We start from the raw sequence: 25,296 nt of genomic DNA, 5'->3' as shown, positions 1-25,296 counted from the left end.
AGCTTTGAACTCCGAGTACAACTTATTTCCTAGTAATACGTTGCAATGTTTGGATATAAGAAATATGAAAAGTTGGACTGGCAGTTGATCTCTCGGACATTGAACGTCACGTGATAACAAGTCTGAAATAGCCTGTACATATTTGTTTTGATTGACTTGCGTAACACCCTAATCTGACAAGGCGGTGTGTCAATTACTTAACGTAAGTCACTGCAGTCCTGCCGGACCATCATATCCTCCATACTGATAACAACACGGTTGGAGGACTTGTTAAAATATCATTCTCCACCTCAGTTTGACATTAAACACCAAATAAACAACAGTCGTATTTCCCGAACTTCACGCGAATTTGATTCAATGAATAAACATACGACGCAAAATCACCTAACCCTTGCCTTATTCTAAAACTTTCGCAGTATGGATGACAAGTATTGCACATGCGCAGACTGACAGTTTGCCAGCCTACACTGCACTGCACTGCATAGATGCGGCATGTTACATCATCGCAACGTCTTCCAAACCCTCCCTTCCCAAACAGATATGATCCAACTCATTAGATACAAAATACACAAATATCATTAAGATATTACGACTTTTGAATTCGTGACAAATCATCTCCAGATCGTGGATATATGACTGCCCCATTTCCTCCTCTACATATCGTCTCATATGAACAGACACACGTATCACTAGTAATCATACATCGTTGCATAAAGTACATATACAACATTTAAAATATCAAAATATCGTTGCAATTTACGTCTAATCATAATAACAGCATAAATTATGGTAAATACGTGTCCAAACAAGTCTATTTGTTACTCTTACAAGCCTTAAGAGAGACTGATGTACATTGATGATTCTACCAGTTAGCTTCCGATTTAGATCAAAGATGAAAAAGTGTGATAGAAATCTAATTCTGTGGAATGTACTTTCTGCTTAAGTTCTTTAAACATACATTTCTGGTTTTAAAACGTCACAAAACACCACATATTCCTATTTCTTGGTGAACGTGCGTCTGCCCACGTCGCTCCTTATAGACGGTCTGGTAAACGATTGCAAATTCCAAAATACTTCCTTTCTCTAAACCAAATCTATACCAAAAGCTAACCAAAACATTGCAAAAGCTGAATCAAATATCAAATTACACAAAAATATCATCCAAATGACATTTTTAATTGTTATTCGTGACTCATTACGAAAATTTCTCCTTGTTTTGACAATATGCGACCCTGGAAAACGCACATTTTCTGCATATGCCTTGCGAGTATCAAAATTGTTAATACACAATGTTAATAACTATATGAGGTATCAAAAGAAAGAGCAAAACCCACTGAAACTAATGATGGTTACACATTCACATTACGACCAGTATTTACTGAATTATCGTTTAATATAAATGCGTAAATTTCACAAGCTTGGCGTTCAATGCAACCAATGTGAACAGCTCACGTGCATAGTGGAGCGAAATTCAAGCCGTGCGCAGTAAAAACTGACTTTCACAACCCTCTCTGTGCGTAAAAAGTAAGGAGAATTTGTCAACTTTAATTTCAAAACATGTAAGGGGGTCATTACATTGTTTCTTTGGTTTTGTCTTCCGATTTCTTTCATCACTGTCGCTGGAGTTGGAGATTGGCCTTACAAAATGGCTGCTCTCTTTCACATGCGATAGCCTGTCATCAAACAGCGATAACTTCAAGGAAACCATTGAACCTACCAATCTACGGCCGTTGTCGGTCGTCTCACTCATGTTGAAAGATGCATATACTTCAAATGAGTGTGTAATATCCAATTTTCAAGAGTATCGCTGAACCAATTTCTTCGATTCAGTCAACTTTTTTGTGTACAAAAACTTGTGACGTCACAGGGCGGTCAGGTACTTGATCACGTGACCAGAGAGAAAGGTCACGAAAGGTACTATTTTCCCGACCACTTATTTTATATGCGTACTTTAATCAAAATCACATTGTTTGTTTTGCAGCACTGTTTTGTCTTAAAATGTAAACGCATTTTAGAGTTGTCTGCATTGATTGATGAAAAGTCTGTATGGGTTGCAAAGTTAAATTTTTGCGCAATTTAGATGGAAATCAAAAGCGAACTGAACAAACTTTACAGATCGCTTCCTTGAACTATCTTTTGTGATCGTACTGCGATCCCACTATTGATGACACTATAATGTTCCAGAGTGTAAATTTGAATATTTAAGACAATAACGGCAGCCGCGCTTAGAGTATAATTGAGTATCACGAGAGGCACCTTCCATCAGAAGCCGTTAATATTGTTCTGTATAATAACAGTTGTCTGTCACACAGTATGCGGAAATAAGGCATGCGCCGGAGCTACGGTTTGTGTTTGTTTCGAGACGTGTTTACGTGTGAAATTTGGAACGGAATGACATCGGATCAGATTTGACAGTCATTATATGTACAATATAATCCCGGTTCCTCCATGCAAGAGCTCCCCAAAACCTACGAAGAGTGGCTCTTAAATACATACGTAGATCAGATGGCCAACCAACACACTAGCCAAGCGCTTTCGTGGCGGAGGTTATATTTGAGCCGGGCCAAGCTGAAGGCCTCGAGTCGCACATCGGCGTTGTTATCCGGCTTTGCAATGGTAAGTCACTCACATTTGTCCATATTATCTTGTCAATCACCGTATTGATCACCTCTGTCAGATATTGCACGAAGTGTGATATCGTTCGGTCTTAATGATGTCCAGTTTTCTGATAATACTGACTTTTTGATTTCACTGAATATTTTATTTTGTCAGCAATTAAATCAACCTAAAATACCAGTGCATCATTAATGAGGCTCACTTAGATGACAGTGTTAACATTATATATTGTATATAGAAAATACTTACAAATATTATATTTTACCGATGAAATTTTATCGATGCACTTCTGTCCATTTGATAAAGGTGGTAGTCAATAGAATTCTCTCGTGAATACATACTACATAGGTCGCGTGAAAATTATAGCAAGATAATGTTCAGTATTATATAGAATATACGTCCAAGTTCATAGCGTCTCTTGGTAAAAATTGAAGGAATCACAAGACAAGACATCTGGTGATTTTGTAAATCAGATTCTGTGCAAAGTAGAAATTATGATACGAATGTACAGCAAATTATTGAAGCGAAAATCAAGTACAGTTTTACAAAGGTTTCTTTGAAGAGAAAACTGTGCATGAAAAAATCCATCGTTATCACTTTACTATACACAATAGAATTAGATTAGCTGTATAAGCTATAAATTTGTATATCTATCGCGTTTACACAATGTGGTTCACAGCTTCTATTTGCCCTGATTTAATGCTGTAAGTGTTACGACTTATTTCACTGTCAGTATACTCCGATTTTCTTATCAATCTAAGGCTATTCATGCAGGTGTCTTGCAAACTCCCGCATAACTTGACATCCCTAGACATCGACGATTGGGGCAAAGCAAACAACGGAACACATAGTTATTAAAACAACGTAAACAACATAAACAACATCCTTGTTAACTGGTTACAGTCACATTGCAATTACTCATCCAGAGAAATATTTCAAACTGTGTTCTAATTTTTCTTGCTCGTGTTATTTTATTTTTTTAAATAATAGGCCACACATAGTTAAACTGCTTAAACTGCAGCATTGTTATCATTTGTATTTCAGCTTTAAAAAAATCCTTTCCCGTGATATGTTGTGGTTATCGGAAGTGGTTGAATTACTGTAATGTACATCCGCCGTATTGTTCTTGTAGGATGTACAACGATATGTAAGTGTTGGAGGGCAATATATATGTAATTTGTTTTATGTGTACAAACCTATGCCAGTATCGCATAGGAACTGTGGATGATTGATGGGTTTATCTGAAATAATTTCTTTGCGACCATATTTGTAAGTAACGTCTACTGACGATGATCCAGACACATGTGTGTTTTAGGTGGAAGCTCAATGTCAACCTACTAAATTCCTAAAGGAGTTTATAGAAATACGAACTGGAGAAAATATCCTAAAACGCTTTCAAAAAGGCTTTTCCCATCTAGGCGACTAAGGTTTATTGGACCGTGAAGTTGGGGATGTAGGTTGTTCCAATCCTCGCCTGTCCTATTTTCTTGTTATTGCAGGGGATAAAGAATCGGATGTTTCAGGGGGATATATTTCGAAAGGGAGGTAGCGTTGTGAACGTTATAAAATCGTATCTCGGGATGCTAGTGAATAAGCCACTTTACACACTTTGAGAAACAAAGCAGTTACAGTTCCCTTTTTCTAGAACAAGGAATTACTTAACGTATTCTCCAGACTCAGTCTTACCTGACGCGAACTAGGGCCACGGAGTCTTAATGAGACACAAACTGCAAATGTATTGTATACTTTTATGTTAATAATGTTAATATGTTTAAATTTGAAATTTTCATGAGGATAGAAAGTCCCATAGGACAACAACTTATCATTGCTGGATATCTCATGTATAATCATGTTTAGGACATTCAGTGCAATATTTCGGTGTCCTTGGAACAAGTGCGTGTTCATCAGTCTTGAACGTATTCACTGTACTTGGAAATACATGCCCTGTACCTCAATCACTGCCCTACAATGCATCACTGCTAGCTATCAGCAACATCATTTATAAGTCATGTAACCCGGCATGAGGAGTATCTTATATATAGAGAGACTGATAGCACACGATCAGCATCACTAGTCGTGAGATTGGGATTATACGATTTAATATGTGACACGTGCCATTTCATGCTGTGGGAGAATGTAACATTCTACTACTACTACTACTACTACTACTACTGAGACATTTGCTGCGACGATAGCCCCGGTGGGCTGGGCAAATGCAAGTTTCTCAACGAGGTCAGTATTGCTGTAGAGAAATCAAGAAGTACTTGAATGGGTGTGAATAGTCGACCATAACAGTGCAACATAGCTACAAGCGGCTCTGTCTGAATGCCGAGCATATGCCTGTAGCATGTTTTGGGGTCTGGGCGACATTTACAGAGTCCGTCGCCTGCAGCTGCAAATCTAGTTATATCATTGTACTAGCAACATTTATCGATTCTCACATGTAAATTAAAAAAACTAAATTAAAAAAAATCTCTAATTACAAACTTGCGATAAAAAAAATGTCATGTGTCTACTGGAGATTCGATCTCCTTTGGTCGACAGGATTTGTCTTAGGTACTCTTTTTGGTTTTGGCACACACGGCAGTCACAGTGACATTCGGCCTGTATCATTAGGTACGTCTGTTAATGGCCGCTTGTGCAAGGGATTCTGTGGATTTGACTAAATGATGGTTTGTTATGGTCTCTCGACTTCTTCTGCAATTAAGATACGACGTCAGACAGCAATTGAGTCGTGCCGTAACTGTAGACCGTTTACCGTCAAATCCTGCCACATGTAGCGCAGAAACACGTGTTTGAAGACGTGTTTCGGTGCATAAAAGCAATTAGCTATTCTCTAATACATGATATTCAGCAATGAATATATTTAATTATAATTTGAGAAGAACATCAAGCAGAAACATTGAACAGTTACAGAAGGTTCCCGACTGTCGTCAGGACGTGATGTGGCACGTGCACGAAAATAGTTCCAGTATGACTCCCTGTCAGTGCTGGTGGTTGTCTAGTCTTGCCTCAAGGCTGTACTGAATGCTGAGCCCATGGATGCATAATAAATAATTCAATCCTTTAAATTGGCAAGTCTAGATAAACGGACAGGAGCCTAGTCTATGATTTTGTATTTTTTAGAAATTATCATTTAAACTGTCAATTTTACCTTAAAGACTTGTGCAAGGCTAGTGGTAGTCTAATAGGATCACTCGCCTTGCCTGGCTCACAGTCCCTTACTACCTAGCCCTCTCTGCAATGCTAAAACTCTAAATGAAGCAAGTCTAGATTTTTCTAGAGAATGTCCCATCTCACTGGGGCTCCTTTCAATTTATATGGGACTATTTGTTACTGTCAATATTATATATGTACAGAGTGTTAGACTAGACCGAATCAGTATTCTGTTTACAATGTCGCGTGATCGGTCCACCTGACACGACCACTGTGACCTTCCTTGTTGGGAGGACGTAGAACGCACCCTAAACCACACTTCCAGATGAATCGACATATGTACATCATGGATTGATCGGATGTGTATTGTCCCTTGCCAAGATCCCGACTGAAGGAGAGACGCTAAAACGTCTGATCCAGAGATATTTTGAACCCAACTCCATGCACCCATACGACAAGATGGCAGGTGGACAACGCACCCAAAACCAAAGCATTGTCAGATGTTCAGGTTATTGACCTTGGCACTGTCACATATCCAGTCCGTTCATAATCCGACAACAGTCACTTTTAATCGTGCAAATTATGGTTAGTAATAATTTTTATAGTTATTTTAGACCCCGAATACTTCAATTTGTGTTGGCCTCAGTTTGATTGGCTGTTCCCGTCACGTGATGAACCCCCGGACTGTCCAACACGGGGCTGCAGGTTCCAGGTAAGACCCGGCACTGACCCAGTCCGGACATGAAGCGAACACCTTACTCTTCGTTAACGGGTCGACCAACGCCCAAAATATGTTTTCAATCAAAGATTTGGAATGGATTAGTAAATAATAGAATCAGTCCTTAAAAATGCCAATGAACACAACATAGTGACTATTGTTGGTGGTAAGATTTGTTCCCGGTGACAGTATGCTTTCTTGAACCAGCAAACAGTTTATAGGACAACCTTACCTCACCGAGAAGGGAGCCAGCTTGTCTAGCAAGTCAGCATCCTCTATTTTAGACAGTATCTCAAACAATCGACACAAGCAGCACTTCGAAGTGATGTATGTATAACGTCACTTTATGCCTCTTTATTTTACACACACAAAAATCACCAGATATTATAGTGACGTTATGGCCGCATAATGATGTGACGTTATAAATAATCACATCTTCCTGAATTTGCAATTGGAACATATTGGAGAACAGTTCATATTGTGATATTATAATGTCAGATTCTTTTCATATACGAGCTGTGCTGCTGAATTGCACCTTCTTCAGTATATTATTATACTCAAACATTATAATTTTGAAGCGCTTTGAGCACCCACTTAGTGGTTGGATTTAGCGCTATATACATTTTCACTATTATTAGTATTTATATTTTAAATATACCTGTCTATCTACATTCACGTGGTGTCTTAGATTGGATCCTTGATTGCATTAATTATTACGTCTCACTCAACTCTCCATGTAATGTCGGCGACATGATCATATATACAATGCACAGCGAAGTTGCTTCCTTGTTATGGTTGAATCATTACATGGCTAATGTCTTATCAGGTCAAGATGTGAGACATTCATTGGCGTCATAAACATTGTTTATGTTAAGATATCGTAACCATCTTCTGTTGGTGTGGCTCATGGGAAGACTAGTGATTAAAGCGTCCCCTCATTACGCTGAAGACCCGGGTACGATTCCCCACATGGGTACATTTCTGCTGTCCCTCGCCGTGATATTGCTGGAATATTGCTAAAGCGGCGTAAAACCATACTCACTCACATTCTCCTGTAGCAACCTGGGTCTCTGCGATAGCTGGAATTTAGTATGAATTATCACGATCACCTATATTTGGTATCAGTTATTGCGAAGGTGATATTTGGTATCAGTTATTGCGAAGGTGATATTTGGTGTCAGTTATTGCGAAGGTGATATTTGGTATCAGTTATTGCGAAGGTGATATTTGGTATCAGTTATTGCGAAGGTGATATTTGGTATCAGTTATTGCGAAGGTGATATTTGCTATCAGTTATTGCGAAGGTGATATTTGGTATCAGTTATTGCGAAAGGTGGTATTTGGTATCAGTTATTGCAAAAGGTGGTATTTGGTATCAGTTATTGCAAAAGGTGGTATTTCGTATCAGTTATTGCAAAAGGTGATATTTGGTATCAGTTATTGCAAAAGGTGATTTTTGGTATCAGTTATTGCGAAAGGTGGTATTTGGTATCAGTTATTGCGAAAGGTGATATTTGGTATCAGTTATTGCGAAAGGTGGTATTTGGTATCAGTTATTGCGAAAGGTGGTATTTGGTATCAGTTATTGCAAAAGGTGGTATTTGCTATCAGTTATTGCAAAAGGTGGTATTTGGTATCAGTTATTGCAAAAGGTGGTATTTCGTATCAGTTATTGCAAAAGGTGATATTTGGTATCAGTTATTGCAAAAGGTGATATTTGGTATCAGTTATTGTGAAAGGTGGTATTTGGTATCAGTTATTGCGAAAGGTGATATTTGGTATCAGTTATTGCGAAAGGTGGTATTTGGTATCAGTTATTGCGAAAGGTGGTATTTGGTATCAGTTATTGCAAAAGGTATTTGGTATCAGTTATTGCAAAAGGTGGTATTTGCTATCAGTTATTGCGAAAGGTGGTATTTGCTATCAGTTATTGGGAAAGGTGGTGTTTGGTATCAGTTATTGTGAAAGGTGGTATTTGGTATCAGTAATTGTGAAAGGTGGTATTTGGTATCAGTTATCCTATAATTCTCCAATTGTGTCGACGACGCTTATCCCGCACCGTAGATTTCAAAAAGGAGTTTTTTCGTGAGTGGGATTTGTGGGTAACGTAAGCATGTCTGAAGCGAATCTGTTGCGGACGTTGAATCAACGATTCCAGAGGATGAGTAGATTCTAATATTTGGAATAATTATATTCGAATGATTTCTCAATTACCAAGACCATATCATGGTTGACATATATGGTTCCGTCAGTTGTTTGAAATGCAAGCTCAGACTGCTCAGTTAATTCCTGGCACAGAATCAGCCCCAATGACAATAACGTGACGTCACAATGATGGTTCAGCTGGAGAGAAGAGCCTGTTACAGAATACGCTGATGTGGCAAGGCTTGCGCCCAGTGAGATGGAATTAACGCCGATTTGAAAGTGTGTTTCAGTGAGGTCACGTAACACCAATTCATAGACCTTCATCACAGACCAACGGACACAGGTGTGACAGCTTGTAAATAGCTTATGTAAGGCAGTCAGTGTCTCGGGAACAAAATGATCCTCCACCGGATTACGGCATTCGGGAGATTTCGGGTGAATCCAACTGCATTCGCTCATCGCCACAACATACTGCTTTGTCTTCGACAAATTGGGATCTTCTATTGTCTGTAGACATTGAATTCGGCTTCCACACACTCGTCCATTAACCATAGTTACAATACATCAAGGCGTCCTTTTGTTGAACATGTTTTTAAATGCTTTGAGGAAGACTGGAATTAACCGATCGTTACCTCCTGAGATATAGCTGCTCGCGAAAGTATCCTCAGATGTATGTCACTGTGCACGGAAAACAATCGGAAGTGACAGACGCGACATTCGCCAGCTCTGTCTAATGCATGACGAGGAAACACCCAATTTTACGGTTAATTGTGATTCGTAATCGATAATACAGTGAAACATTTGACGCAAGGTCCTTTTACTATAAGATATTAAGGCACCTCTTCATCCCATGCAGTGAGATGTGATGGCTGTTTATTGTTTGGTGGTCTATCTGTTGCCCAATGTCACACTACCAGTCACAGGTCCGCACTTCACCAAGTCAAACAATATGACTCATTATGTAGAGGAATCTTGTCTAAAACCCGAGGCCAAACAGATAATAAAAAACAAACAAACACAAAACAAACTGAACACAAAACAACAACAACAACCCACCCACCCCCAAAAACACAAAAACAACCCAAACCCCACCACCAACAACAACAACAAAAAACCCACAAAACAAAACAAAACACAAACAAACCCAAAACAAAACAAAACCAAAAAACCCAAGTATTTGAGGGAAATAAGTTATGTTTTCAAAATAAGTGTCACGCTTTGAATTGAATATATAATGGCCTGTTCCTAATGAGCCGCGAACAAGTTGACTGAGTTTCGCGATGTATGCCCCTGGATTCAAAAGCTAGGCCGGAGTCATGCACCCGTAGCCGGTGGCCATTGTGACTGCTGAATACGGGTGGGTAACACTGGGAACTGAGGGTGCTTGTCGTCTCTGAAATGTCAGCTTATCAGGCAGTGAAATTACATTGTATTACATTGTATTACATAGCATTGCGTCAATGAGTATTCGTTCATATTGCATATGCGCCGAAGATGGACTGTTATATATGCATCAACAAAGTAAAAAATGGGAACGAATAAATTATGGACAGTATGACTGCGTGTATGAATGAACCAAACATGGCAATTGTGTATTGTAAATTGCCCAGCGATAATCACTATATTATATATGTACACATATGAGCAAGTATCGGCCTCGATATATATCATAAATGCACCAAATGTGGACAAGTATATATTGTATATGCACCAAATATGGACAAGTATATATTGTATATTGACCAAAGATGATTAGTATATATTATATATGCACCATATATGTTGTATATCGAAAGTCTGGGTGTGGTATGTGGTAACAATACATGTGGATGAACTGGGTCGGTTACTGGCGGAAACAGTGCTCATTTCCATAGTCATAGCACAGATTCCCCCTTTAGAGATGTTCGAGATTTCGGCTTTAGTGATGTTCGAGATTTCTTTGTGGTGACGGTCGAGATCTCCCCTTTAGGGATGGTCGAGATGGTGGTGACGGTGTGTTGATGTATATGTAACGATGGTGTAAACTTCCCAGGTGTAATGCAGGTATCCTCTTGTGCTGTATTACTGTATAGTGAAGGTGTCGAGAGTGAACTAACTGCACGAATACTCCGACAATATCCAATCGCCACAGACAGCCATTCCACAGACATCCACCCCGACAGCAATGCAAGACACAGACATCCACCCCGACAGCAATGCAACACACAGACATCCACTCCGACAACAATGCAACACACATACATCCACCCCGACAGCAATGCAACACACAGACATTTACCCCGACAGCAATGCAACACACAGACATCCACCCCGACAGCAATGCAACACACAGACATCAACCCCGACAGCAATGCAACACACAGACATCCACCCCGACAGCAATGCAACACACAGACATCCACCCTCATGGCAAGGCAACACACAGACATCCACCCCGACAACAATGCAACATACAGACATCCACCCCGCAACAATACAACAATGCAACACACAGACATCCACCCCGACAGCAATGCAAGACACATTTACATACGATGACAACAGTTAGCCAACCGATCCATAACGTCACTGTTACGACCAGAATGGGCAGATGCGTCGCTTGATAGTCTGTACAAACTTAACTCGTTTCCTCTTGAGATAGTTTCCCGGTATTTCATTACAGAAGCTCTTAGATATATAACCAACACTGGGCAAGATTGTTGTTTGAGTTGTAATGGCGGTAGTACAGTAACCACGGTACATTTGAAACTAACGCGTTAACGCAGCTCATAAAATTACACATTCTCTCGTATATATCTGAGTATGGCTCCCAAGCAGGCCTTCAGACTTTGCCAAGTCTGCATTTCAAGTTTCGAAAAAAAACCCGATTCTATTGTTTCTATTATTTCTTAAAAGATAAATGACAATATATCTTAAAATATTCATATTTCACAGATGAAATGCCAATGTAATACAGCCTCTAGAAACAGACGACATTTAAAAAAATATAATGCCAATGCCAGGTTACAGCCCCATGATCGTCAACGGGAGAGAAATACAACATCTACCACCAAGTCAGATCGGAAATCAACCAAACATTCTCTGACCTTATCACACCATCTCGTACAGTGCACAAATCCGTGTTCCGTGACATCACTAAACGAAAACTAAGAGAAGCAGTTCCGGCAACACAAGCACACAATCAACAGAGGTCAAGGATATGTCACCCCATCTGCCTGCAATGAACACTGAATAGATAAAACAACAGACCTCTCCAGCTGTTATTTCTAATTATTGGTCGATTACTGTATATTCTGACACTGCCATGTACTGTTGGCATGTCTCTTGTTTTATGTCAAAGACTCAATCATTATCCGATGTTGTTGATAATCCTTTAAATTGAAAAAGGAACCCCAGTGATATGGAAGAACCTGAGGAAATCCTTTCTCGATAATCTCCAGGGTATACCTTACGATAAACTCTCCACTATACCCTGGATGCATCCACGGCTTGGCCCGATGATTTTATTACCTCCCTTGGCTGGCTTTTTATCCAATCGGATGTCTACGCTGGGAAGTTGAGCGAACCAATCACAATTCACTTTCGCTTCTTAAATTATCTAAACGTTTAAACTTGGCAACACAGCAGAGGTACTCTGAAAGAGGTAGAAGGAGTTCTTTTATATATTTTTTCAGATCTGTCAATTTGTCTGTATTATTTCCTCAAAAATCTGAGTGGCACTGCGAACAAACCTTCGCGACTGCGACACTGGCAAGCTCGGATGTAACGGCGGCTTAGCTGATTGGCTACTGTCAGTATGCGCAGCCAGCAAAGGGAGGTAATGTAATCATCGGGCCAAGCCGTGGATGCATCCATGGTATAGTGGAGAGTGATCGTATTGCAATAGTTGGTCACAATACACTATCGCTATCGCAAAAGCTGTTTTCCCTTCAGTAGTCACCTCTAGTAAATACCTTCCTGAGTGAGTAAGGTTTCACTCCACTTTTAGCAATGCCCCAGCACTACTACATGGGAAGGGCATACAAAATTGGTTCACACATTGTACCCATGTGGGGAATCGAACCCGTTTCTTCGGCGTGACGAACGAACGATTTGTCCACAAGGCTACCCTACCCACCTTTCATACATTCAGCTGAAACGCCATGGTATATGTGGAACACTTGTCAAGTCAACTAACACTCACCTTGCTTTTTTCCTTCCCAGGTAGCTATGGTTGAAGTACAGATTGACCCTTCAAACGGGCAAAAGATCCCCGACGTCGTCCTCGTCATCTTCGGCATCTGCACAACGTTGCTGGTCACCGTCCATCTCATGGCGCTCATGATCAGCACGTGCATTCTCCCGAACATCGAGGCCGTTAGCAACGTCCACAACGTGAACGCCGTGCAGGAGTCTCCCCACGAGAAGATGAGATGGTCTATCGAGGTGGCGTGGGTGTGCTCTACTGGACTGGGTATTCTTCTCTTCCTGGCCGAGATCGCCATCCTGTCCTGGGTAAAGTTCCTCAACGTCAGTAGAAACGCAGCAATCGCCTCCACCGTCATTGTGATCCCTGCCGGGATTCTGTTCATCGCCTTCTCCTTGGTGTTCTACAAGAAACTCATAGCGCATAAGTATGAGAGACATTCAGAAGGACTGCGGGAGATAGAGACTTTGGCCACGGCTCTGGATACCTCGGACTTAAACAATGTATAGTGAGGTTGGTTTCAAGGAAAACAATTCATAATTTTATCAAATCCAGACCCCGATATTTTGGGGGAACTCTTTTTAGCATTTATTTCATTAAATGCACCCTCGATTATCCAGCAAAGTGTGTCATATGGATATATGCTCAGGACCAACTCGCCGCAAAGCTTTATGTCGAAAGAGACCTGTCGTGTCTATCGCTCCAATTGCAAGCTTAGCACAGAATTTCCCTCGCACTTTCCAGTCAATTGAATGGAGGGCTATTTTTAGCGTCGTGCTTTTGGCATTGGGTTGAAAACGAAGCTGTGGTTGTGTATGAGCCCAGTAGAGATATATTATCCTGGATTATTTTGGATGTTGTAAGTGTGGCAGTTGGATAGAGCGATATGGAACCAGTTGTATTGTCTAATACCTGGACAACGAGAGGTGGCCTATCATGTTGTCGTGTTGGATTATTGTGATAATGACATATTCATACATGTAAGTCAGTATCTGCCAGACAGTTCAGCAGAGTGCGTTGTGCGATTCTTCCCTAGGACTGTATGAAGTGTGGGATTATTCCCCCAGGACTGTATGAAGTGTGGGATTATCCCCCAGGACTGTATGAAGTGTGGGATTATCCCCCAGGACTGTGGGAGGGTAATCTGGCTTCCGTGTCCTCCTTCGCTGACGGAGTTTCTTGCACGACAAGTTTCCTGGTGAGAAACGATCGGTAGCCATCACTACATCAGTACGATGCTGTACATCATTTAAAGGGATGCAATGTTACGTTTGCAAGTACATGTATTTTGGGCATTTAATTACTCGCGGATCTGTCAACTGATAAGATAAAAACATTACGTAAAATTTCTAATTATGTAAATGCAGTAAAATATACAGTATGAGCTTTATCAGCTGACGTGGGAGTCGATCAGTGTCCGTCTTCAACCAGGTGGGGTAGCCTAGTGGTTAAAGCGATGTAATATGTCAAGTCTGTTTCTGTTGTGCCATTAATGTTGCGACCACATCCGTGGTGTAGTGGTTTGAGCGTCCGCCCGGAGAGCGGAAGGTCGCGGGTTTGATCCCCGACCGCGTCGTACCAAAAGACGTTAAAATATGGTACTTGTTGGTCCCTGCCTGGCGCTCGGCATTAATGGGTACAACAAGGACTGGTCGGCTCGGAGTCAGTATAATGTGTCTGAGTGGGGTATTCATGCTTCACTGCGGCATGGTAACTAAGTGGGCTGGCACTATAGAACCAGCTTCAATCTGGGCTAGTACAAGCAGCTACACATACACACGCATGCACGTCGTCATATGAGCGAAATATTCCCAAGCACGACGTTAAACCCAATTTCACCTCACCTCAGTAATGTTGCTAAAGCGGTTTAAAACTGTACTCACTTTTACCACAGGGTTCTCCCACACGGTATGTGAAGGTATTATCAATGACTAGCATGTGGCAAAGAATCTCCCACTCCGCGAAGACAGTACGAGGAACCGAACAGTTCACATACAATATTTCGGTTGTAATTTTGATTGAGTGTTTTCAGATTACCAAAGTTTTATCAACCTGGTGCTGTAGTTGTTTTAAGTAGCGGCAAATAGAATCATGTTAGAAATTGTCATGATAGTCACGTCAAGTGAGCAGGGAGACAACTTTCCCTTCTGTTTTGAATTCCCCCAAGGGGCACCTGTCAGCATCACATGACACTATAACTGTTTGACATTATTCATGTCGCAATGATGTAACTGCCCAATTAGCTTTCCGAATTTTGTACAGTCCCAGGGGACGTCTCAAAATCTCATTTGTTCTTTTTTAAACATAAGCTTTCTAAACTTAATCTATATGCCTCTGTGTTATGATGATTTGATTGGGTGTTTGTTTTGTTTCATGTTTGTACAGTTTTGTACGTGTAACTGTACCGGGCACCGCAACGCTGCGGCCCAAGACACACCGACATAATCGTACAGCTACTGTAACACTGACAAGTTCTGTTACAACCGTTGACAATCAAAAACCACTGCGTTGGAATGAGTTTCTAGTAGAAGAAATCAAAACCATTGTCAAGTAAAACTAGAAAGTCCAAATAGGTTGATTAAATGTTATCAAGTTAAAAGAGAGGTATACGTGTTATCTCTGATCACTGAAGAAAGAGACAATTCATATTTTGGAATCTTTCGCCGGAGGATCTATAGAACGAAACATTAGAGTTACACTAATTAACAGGGTTACGGGTGTCCCAATTCTTTCATATTTCGATAGTTATTAAGTTATTTTAGCTGGTAATAGGAATGAATCATTAACTATTGTTCAGTTGTATGTTATCAAGCAAAACAATTTTTCTGAAAGGAAATGGCGTCAGTCCTCATGTGGCCTGGTGCTATGTGTCCGCGCTATTTGGAGAGGGGCTGTGTTGACAATATTGACATTTACCAGATGAAATATTATAGGTGTTATTATATACCAGCAGCCTGTTGCAATGTATCGACCTCTCGTTGTATTGTACTACATAACCACATGTGGAATATCATAACACATGCCTGAACGTGAAGACAGAGGACTTCACACATATAATATAATATATTATATGGTCTCTGGAATGACATCATGACTGGGTGACTGTCTCTCATTCTGGAACTAACTTTAAATATGCTCACCAGCCTTGGACCTATGCGCATACCATTTTAACGTATGTCAGAATTACTGCATATTGATATTCCCTGCACCACCAGTAGGCGAGAACCTTCCTTTAAAGATGTATATCAGCCGTTATATACCGCCAGTGTATTTTCCGTTTTGAGTGTCCGATACCTCATAAACACAGCTGTCTCTCAATATCATTATCTGTAATGTTATGAACATAAAGGGGCGGTTGGGTAGCCTAGTGGATCAAACGGTAGCTTGTCACGCCGAAGACCCGGGTTCGATTCCCCACTTTGGCCGATGTGTGAAGCCCATTTCTGGTACCCCGCGCCGACATTGCTGGGATATTGCTACATGCGGCGTAAAACCATACTCACTCACTATTAACTTGATCAGTATCAGTCATTTGTGTCAAGCAAATTAAATTTTTGGGGTGATTTTCAGTAGATAGACAAACAGTAGTGAAGTCTCTCAAATCCAGCCGGTATCTATCTCTGGAATGAATCCTAGATGGAACCTCCCCCCCCCCCCCCCGAAAATACAAGAATCAGTACTTAACTGAGAAAGTGTAATCCCAAATATAACATGCTGCATTTGACCTGCACCGTCTGTAAGGCACTATGTGTTCAGATTCGTACACTTCCTAACGATACAAAACGTATTTGGTTGTTGTCCAGTCGCCTGTTTCACAGTCCCTGAACCACATTATTTTCCCTACCGCCAAGCTCTCTCTGCAGTGCTAAAGCCCTAAATGAAGCAAGTCTAGATTTCCTCAGGTTCTGAATTTCTGGTCTCCCTGGGGCCCCTTTTCAATTTAAATGGGTTTGTTTGTTACTATCAAAATTATATATATTCAGAGACTAAGCGTTAGTCTAGATGTACAGATGCGATATGCGAAGAGAAGCATTTATTTCTGAAGTTGTGCAATTGTGAACTATGAGCACCTTTTCCTCCTGTTGGGTAACGAGTAAAGACGTTTTGTCGTGGCGTCACGTGACGTCTGGACTGGAAAGTAGAAAACCGCGCAGCACATGTCAAGACGTGTTTTTACAAAATAGTATATTATTCCCTTGACAAACAAAACTCAATGCTTTTGCACTCTTCGCCCTATATGTGGGCGGTACAAAACGCATTGGTTCAAATATACAGATGTGGGGAATGTTTAGCGTTGGACCGCTTGTCCGTGACGAGATGCAGTGCGTGAAGGATGGTTACATTCAGACCCGTGAACCCGTTAGACCGCATAATCCCGTTTTCAGTTATAATATATATCGTCCGGATAAACGGAGTTTGTGATAACATGGCTCATGTTCCGAATGGCGTTGATTGCAGCAATGTTTCCTGGACCAGGTTTTCCGAGTTTCGATGTACGCTTGGAGGCGACGTTCTCCAATCTCCTGTTAACGGTTACGTCAGCTCTTCGTAAAGAAGAACTGAGCGGTGTTTACTTGATCAGGAGAGCAATCTGTTCTGTCGTTATGTGTGAAGCTGATGGCTGACACTCTTTTGTTTCTCGCATTTGTCCGATCACTATGGGCGACAGATTGGAATGCACGCAGACCGGAAGTTTTGTTTCTGTGATACAAATATTGATACTAACAGTTAGTTTCATAAAATGAAAATCATACAAATTTTCTTTGTGAGATTTTTTTTAGTATACGATAGAAAAGAGCCCGATTTATTTCTTTGTTTTGTTTTTTATGAACTGATTGTTAAGAAATCTAGGATTTCCGATGGGTATAGGTGTATATATGTATAGGTATGGGTGTAGGTTAACTCTAAGTAAATTTAAGCGGCACGCCCACACCCAATACAATGGCATTACGTCTGATGTTAAAATGTGTCATAGCCTCGTCGTGTTTGTTGTTATGTAGGCGATACGTGACTGCATGTGACTGAACGATGTTTATTTCAAATACATTTAAAAAATGTATTCTGTTTGTTTTGACAGTTTCAGAAGACACGTTTTCTCCTCGTAATAACCAAAAGCTTACGATGTTGATTTGCGCCCTTGGGTTCCTTCAACTCCCTGTCTGACGACTAGTTTCACTCTCTACTGGTGATCGTGTTTGCATTTTCAGATATTTGTACTGTTTACAATTCGCATTAATATAACAAGTATATTTTTGTATTTCTCTTGTTATTGTTACCGTTATTCAATGTGCTTATTGTTCAGACGACTTCAATAAAAAAAATAATTCCTAAAGAAATCTTGTCCTTGATCGGGCACGGGTGGTCCAATGGTTAAAGCTACTCAATTCGCTGATGTCCCTTTGTGGCGCCAGGGTCCGCTGATCTCATACAGATACAGAGTGGTGTTATCTATGACTTGTATTTGTTAGAAGTGAAATACTGCTTAAAGAAAATTGAACCCAGTTAACTGACGCACTCATTCACTGTCTCTTCCAACACACACTTCTAACTTCGCAGACGATTGCCCTTTTTGTTCATGATCAATTCAGTTAAAATTCGGAAAAAGTTCGATCGTCAAAACATTTCCATAACAATCCTCGATTCCAGTAATGTTTGGGATTACCTCCCCTGGCTTGCTGTGACGTAACTGTCACAGCAGTAGTGTCGGGGTTGAAATCTCACAATTGATGATTGCTTCGTTACCAACGAGAAATCATGCAAAAAAATTGGCTAGCGTCATTTCTCAGATTTTCCTATTCAGGTTGTTATTGCAGATACTAGTAAGTATACTATGATGCAGCTTTCTACTTTACAGTAATGACTAATATATCATGAACATAAACTTCAACAAATATTCAGTCATGACGTTTGAGTTAGTGAAGTGAGTTTTCTAAGAATTAAACATGTTTCCAGGCCCTGACAACCTCGAAGACATGTTCCATCGACAAGTGTTTCAAAGACTAAAACAGTATTTCCAAAGTCGTTTGTGTTCGATTATGAGAAAATGTGATCGATTGCTTGGTCGTTTGGTCACTGCGACCAATCATCTATTATTTCAATTAATCGGAGCACCACTACACAGCAGCCCTCGAGGGGCACTACATCTTATTCTACAATTACTTTGGGAAACGCTATTTTTAGTCAAGCATGGGTTTTTGGAACAGCTGGTTTCATGGCCACATAACCGCGGAAGTAATAGGTTGATAGGTACCCTTGGTTAATAGGTACCCTTGGTTGATAGGTACCCTTGGTTGATAGGTATCCTAGGTTGATAGGTACTCTTGGTTAATAGGTATCCTAGGTTGATAGACAGACCAGACTACACGGTACCAGCTGGTATCTATATTTACAGCAGTCTGTGATGTAAGCAGGTAAACTGTATGCCAGTCACATGTTAGGTAAGTCAAACTTGATTACAACAAGCGACATCACTGTGACAAATGTGCAACGTGTTTTGAAGGGGAAGTATACCAAAGACATTACATTGGCTATGAATAATTATGTGTGTGATAGGTTTATATTCTGGAAATGTAGGCCATCTGGCCCATTAATCATAAACAGCAAATTGCAGGTCTGCGTTTGGACATTAAACGCATTAATATCAATATTAGAACAAATTTTTATCCTTAAACCATAAAATATGTATGTATGAAGAATAATTTCTATTTATAAAACAATCTTATAATACAAGTATACTGTGTTGCATTGGGAACTGAATGAAATATGAAAATAGTTCATTATGGATTATTTTTGTATGTATGTATATGATGTTTAAAAGCATCCCAACGAAGGTATACGATGCCATTCAATGCCTGCATCCACTTACAACAGAATGTTTGCCCTATGTTTGTGATGCCAGTGTGAGTTATCATAGTGTAGATACAACTGTAAACACATACTGCTTTCATGACGTCATGGTTTGTTTCGCACGGTATCAATCATCGGATTGCCTGATCCGACTCAATCGTTTATTACTCTGATGACGTCACTAAATGCGATGTTGAATGTATTGGCTTTGGCACATTTAAATAATGGGAAAAAATGGAGGTATGGTTCATAGGATACTAGAGGATAACAAGTATACAGTTGGTGTGAGCAGATCGAATCAGATTAGGAAATCCAAAATGAAAATGGGGAATCAAGTCTATTGAAACACAGCGTCCATAATGGCTATCACACACACTCACACACACGCACACACGCGATAAATGTGGATATACAAGAACTTTCAGACACAAGTAACAACTATCACGTTTACAATTTATCATTATGATTATCAGTCCGCACTTCATACAACTTTTGCCAAGAATGTCGTCTTTTTCTAAATATGTTCGTCTTACTCATCACAATTATTTCCTCAGCATTCGGAACAGGATGATGTCGATATTACATAGATATGTCACATATGTTTAATCGCACTTTGTTCCCAGATTTCTTAATTGTTTCATAATTAACCATAACACAAGTTTACAAAGATCGTCCTTGTTTAACTATCATCGCAGGGAACTACAGACACTATTTGATACAGATAACGATAAATTAGGATTTCCTATGAAATTAAAACTATTTGGTCCTTTTTCAGAAACATAGCCTAGATATGCATGCATATAACTTGGAAATGAATAAACTTTTGTGAGAACTGTAACATCAATAAATTATATCGATGAATTATATGGATTTCGATAAGCATTGTCACTGCGTAAATGAAAGTATCGGAAAGTTTAAAATTATATGGGGGATTTTATTTACGATAAGCTTCTTATTTCGTCGAGTGAATGATTTGAGTGGTACGAGTTATTCCCCTTGTCGGAAGTGCAGTCATGGTAACAGTGAAGCAGTGCATGCGCACATTGGCGTCATCGGAAATAAACACAACATGCAAGACCTCGCTCAGTAAACCCGTTGCATATTTCATATGGTCAGCATCAATATTGTATAAATATGCCGCATTTAAAAGAGCCCAAACCAAGGGAACCTTTGTGGAAAGAATGGGACTACAATGCCCAGAAAAAGGGGGTTCGTCACACCGTGTATTCAGTTAACGGTGATGAATATACCGGGGAATGGCTGAACAACAAGAAAGATGGTGAGATAATGTGCATTATGAAAATTTGATTGCGACTTGACTTTTGTAAAAGGAAGATTTGTTTGTAAAAAATCAAACAATCTTATTACACAATGGTGTTTTTTTTCAAAGGTAAACTGTATACTGTATAAATTATATATTTAGGGGTGGGGTGGGGGGCGCATTTTACTTTTGGGGAGGTGTTGTAATCAACTTTGTACACATATACTTGGGGGTTGGGGTGTCATTGATTTTGTGCATGCTTCTACAGAAAAATCATCATCAGCCATAAATTATGAACGGTCCCTTAAATCTAATTGTTATTCTTATTGCCAATCGTTTTTAGACAACGTAAATTTATGTGCTTAAAACAATGTGGAGGCATATTTTATAAAATTAGCAATGTCTGTCGTCACGCACTGTGTATTCAGATTCACATGTTGGATATTTGAAGAATGAAAAGATCTACACGGACAGTTATGTGTTATTGGATCTAGTTTGTGTTAGGAAAATTCCAAGTTATAATTTGTTTCTTGTTTTTCTTCTTTCCTTTTCCTTCTTATAAATATATCACAACGGTGCATACACTCAATGTGTGCACACTGCTTGTGATAGTCCAGTGACCAGACTTGCACATCAGCTGTTCAACCTGTGTGTTTCAGGGAAAGGCACATATAAATGGAAGGCAACAGGTGCCCTGTATGATGGAGACTGGAAGAAGGGGAAGAGGAATGGTTTTGGCACCTTTAGCTACCCAGACGGGAAGGGCGGCTTCAGGAAAGATTACTCAGGAGGCTGGAAGAACGATATGAGACATGTAAGTGTGAAGCTTGCAGTAATTGACAGAATAAAACTCATAACTGAAGATACCTGTAAATATCTATTCAGTGATGGCTTTCTCTGAATATTACTAGATATGTTTGGTGTTATGGATATGATTTTGGAAGATAATATGTTTACTTATAATACTTCCAAAGATTTAATTTTTAATAGGAATTTTTAGGGTCGCACCATTCTTTGACCAAATAATTTGTCACAATCTCTAAAACGATCTGGGGCGGTGGGGTAGCCTAATGGTTAAAGCGTCCGCTCGACATGCTGAAGACCCGGGTTCGATTCCCCACATGGGTGCAATGTGTGAAGCCCATTTCTGGTGTCCCCCGCCGTGATATTCCTGGAATATTGCTAAAAGCGGCGTAAAACCAAACTCACTCACTCACTAAAACGATCTGGCTTGTCCAAGAATGACCTGATTTGTCCCCAAACCTGACTATGCAGACTCTGTGTTTTTCATGTGTATATGTTGTGATATTTCATTGATACCTTGACTTGGTGTATATTGTATGTCCATATTGTCATCTCACATCCCCAGGCTTATGGAACCCAATTTTATGCGGACAATGAGTACTACGAGGGGGAGTGGTACGCAGACAAGCGGAGCGGCTGGGGAAGGATGTACTTCCAGGATGGCACCATCTACGAGGGGGAGTGGTATGATGACCTCAGGAGCGGACAAGGCATGCTTCGACAAAGTAAGTATTGGGGACAGAAACATGTAGGTCGGAAGTGTTGGTGAAACTGACTGTTATCACCAAGTGAACATGTCAGAGACATGACACCCTGCATTGCTGACAGTGGTAGTGAATGACACAACACATGTAACCAAATATTTATTTGTTTCTGTTGTAAGCTATACATGTTATTTTTTTGCTTGGTAGTCCAGACATATTTGTAAATGAATGCAAGTTCGTGGTATTTGTCTTGACTCTGTTGCAATACTAACTTCAGCTTCAGCAATAAACTATCACATTCAGCTTATTTGGTAATGGACAATTCCATTTCTTGCAGCCAATGAGAACAGGTACGAGGGTTCCTGGAAGGACGGCAAGAAGAACGGTCCTGGTAAATTCTACTACCTGAACACTGGCCAGGTGTTTGAGGGTGTGTGGGTGGACAATGTCCCTAAATGTGGCACCATGCAGGACTACGGCCGTGATGGCGCCCCCGTACCAACACAGTACCCGATACCAGAGGTAGGTAGGCACTTTCTTCTGTGTTCACAGAGAGCAAAGTGAAGGCTTTACAATTTACTGTTAGGAATTCACCCCCATCGTCAATACCAGATTTAGCCAGTTCTTATTTTCTAGAATGTTTATTTCCCAAACAGCTCCCTATTGGGACTGAGGGAGAAGACAGGTCTCTAACAATCCTTGCTTGACATAAGTGGCGACAAAATAGCTCAAGTGGGCAAACTGTGAATGTCTACTCACCAACTGCCTTCATAAAGCTGGTATAATTATAAGTGAGGCAGTCAACAAGCACAAACAAATCTTAAATGGTAATGTGGAATATATAGATGAATTAGGTGAGGTGAGGTGAAATGGGGTTGAATGTCATGCTTAAGACTATTTCGTTCATATGACAACGTATGTGTGGCTGCTTGTACTAGCCCAGACTGAAGCTGGTTTTATAGTGCTAGCCCACTGAGATACCATGCCGCAGTGAAGCATGAATACCCCACTCAGACACGTTATACTGACTCCCGAGCCGACCAGTCTTTGTTGTACCCATTAATGCCGAGTGCCACACAGGAACCAACAAGTACCATATTTTAACGTCTTTTGGTATGACGCGGCCGGGGATCAAACCCGCGACCTTCCGCTCTCTGGGCGGACGCTCTAACCACTACACCTCAGAGGCGGTCCTATGGATGAATTACCAGTGGTGACAAATTAATGACAATAAATGACTTTGTGTGCTGGCGATTAGGTGCCCGACTCCCGAGGGTGTGGGTTTGAATCCCTGATGGAACTCAACCCAACAAAAGTACTAGAATCTGTACTTTACTGAGCTAGTGTAATCCCAAATATAACGTGTTACTTTTGACCACTTTCTAAATGGCATTGTGTATTCATAGCTTTCGGCTGTGGGAGCCGTGCCAATTTACACTTATCAGAGGGGTACACAAAGTCTATGGTCTAGACTGCCAGTTGTCTGACTTCCGTTTTTGTGGAAGCTGGACTGGCTGAGTGGGTTAGACAGCTGACTTTGTGTACTGGCGATTAGGTGCCTGACTCGGGGGTGTGGGTTCGAATGGAACTCTGTCCAACAAAAGTACTAGAATCTGTACTTTAATAATAAGTGTAATCCCAAATATAACATATGTTATATACATCATTGGACATCATTGAGCTTGTACTGTCTTGTGTAATTTCTTGTCTCTACTCAATCTCTGTACGTTGTCTGAGGTGACCATGTGACCCTTCTCTTCAGGTGAAGTTGGACAGTCCTGAGGCAGTGGTGGCAGAGGCGGAGGACCAGTTCCTGCAGGATCAGGACTGACCAATCAGATCTCTCCAAGACAATACCAGGCTCTCATGTCACACTTTAATTTGTATTGACGTATTGTCCAAAGTTTGTTTTAATTAAGTTCTGTCCATGAATATGATATATTTCAGCATTCAGTATCAGTACTGTTGTACATTTCGGTATGCAGTACTAGTACTTTTAACGTTGATATAATGAATCAAATTTGATAATATTGCTGGTTACTTTCCTGAGCAAATACCTCCAGACTGATCGGCCAGTAGAGACTCGTAACTGCCAAACTGGCTATCAAACCTGAATCAGTATTTATTTTCGTTCAGAAATTTTACTTTCTAGTTGTTTTCTTAGTTATCTGTAACATTTTGTCATTAAGATGTTTACATGCTTCTTTTGAGAAGGCATGTATTGATGTTACCATGGCAACCTTGAGTATTGATGTTACCATGGCAACACCATAAAATACCTTGTTTTGTTGATGTTAGAACGTACTAAGCTACTTATGTACATAAAACATTTATGTAAATATTATTTTGCAGCATATATTTTATTGCATCTTATGCTACAAGTTGATACATTGTATTTAGCTTTCAATCATATTGTGTAAGTTTGTACAACGGATTAGTTTTCGACATATTTAATGATACACTTGCAATATTTACAGATTTCAAGCTGTTTCACATATTATATGTATATCCATGATCAATATACTTCATCCAGTCAGACTGTGCTGTTGTTGTTTTATTGATATGTTCAGCCAAACCAACACATGGGTGTGTAGCTCAGCAAAATTCGGACACTTAGAAACTGACCATCTTGAAAACGATGGAAGATGGGAGGACTTGTCAGACCAGCTTAAGTTAAATGTGTTGTCCAAGCAGTGGTTGGATGCTTGGTTGTCGTATAACCAGCGTTCGAAATTAATGTTGGTCCTTTGGTGTGGAGCCGACTGAAAACCACTCTTACCCACAGCTTCTGTTTTCTGCAGGTCCTCATGGCCTTGTTTGCTGGGAATTATCTTGTAGCTAAAATATAGGGCCTACACAT

General features: G+C 40.3%; 3 protein-coding genes across 6 annotated transcripts in view; 2 read left to right on the top strand and 1 right to left on the bottom strand.

Annotated features, from left to right (window-relative positions):
* LOC124254173 (lysine-specific demethylase 2A-like) overlaps positions 1-6,777 on the bottom strand; it is a 44,982-nt gene extending 38,205 nt beyond the window's left edge. For 2 of the 4 annotated variants that reach the window (XM_046688043.1, XM_046688047.1), the window contains exon 1: positions 1,718-1,875. In XM_046688043.1, coding sequence (XP_046543999.1) covers positions 1,718-1,750 — 33 coding nt within the window. In that variant the 5' untranslated portion in view covers positions 1,751-1,875. Of the gene's footprint in view, positions 1-1,717; positions 1,876-6,722 lie in introns of those variants that run through there. The other 2 variants (XR_006892409.1, XM_046688048.1) reach the window with 2 other exon arrangements.
* On the top strand, positions 2,323-14,291 carry LOC124254175 (calcium release-activated calcium channel protein 1-like). The gene is made up of 2 exons (XM_046688050.1): positions 2,323-2,616; positions 12,839-14,291. Exons 1-2 carry the CDS (start codon positions 2,449-2,451, stop codon positions 13,328-13,330), a joined length of 660 nt encoding a protein of 219 aa, XP_046544006.1. The 5' UTR covers positions 2,323-2,448; the 3' UTR covers positions 13,331-14,291.
* Positions 14,292-20,692: 6,401 nt separating this feature from the next.
* Positions 20,693-24,637, top strand: LOC124254174 (MORN repeat-containing protein 3-like). The gene is made up of 5 exons (XM_046688049.1): positions 20,693-20,946; positions 21,588-21,742; positions 22,298-22,457; positions 22,774-22,958; positions 24,199-24,637. The coding sequence occupies exons 1-5, from the start codon at positions 20,802-20,804 to the stop codon at positions 24,265-24,267; spliced, it is 714 nt and encodes a 237-aa protein (XP_046544005.1). The 5' UTR covers positions 20,693-20,801; the 3' UTR covers positions 24,268-24,637.
* Positions 24,638-25,296: the final 659 nt, after the last annotated feature.

Source organism: Haliotis rubra, unplaced genomic scaffold (genome assembly GCF_003918875.1).
Source record: "Haliotis rubra isolate DU_JTF1 unplaced genomic scaffold, ASM391887v1 Scf567, whole genome shotgun sequence".
Taxonomy (NCBI): domain Eukaryota; kingdom Metazoa; phylum Mollusca; class Gastropoda; order Lepetellida; family Haliotidae; genus Haliotis; species Haliotis rubra.
The sequence above is the reverse complement of the archived record's forward strand: the minus strand, read 5'-3'. Positions and strand labels throughout refer to the sequence as shown.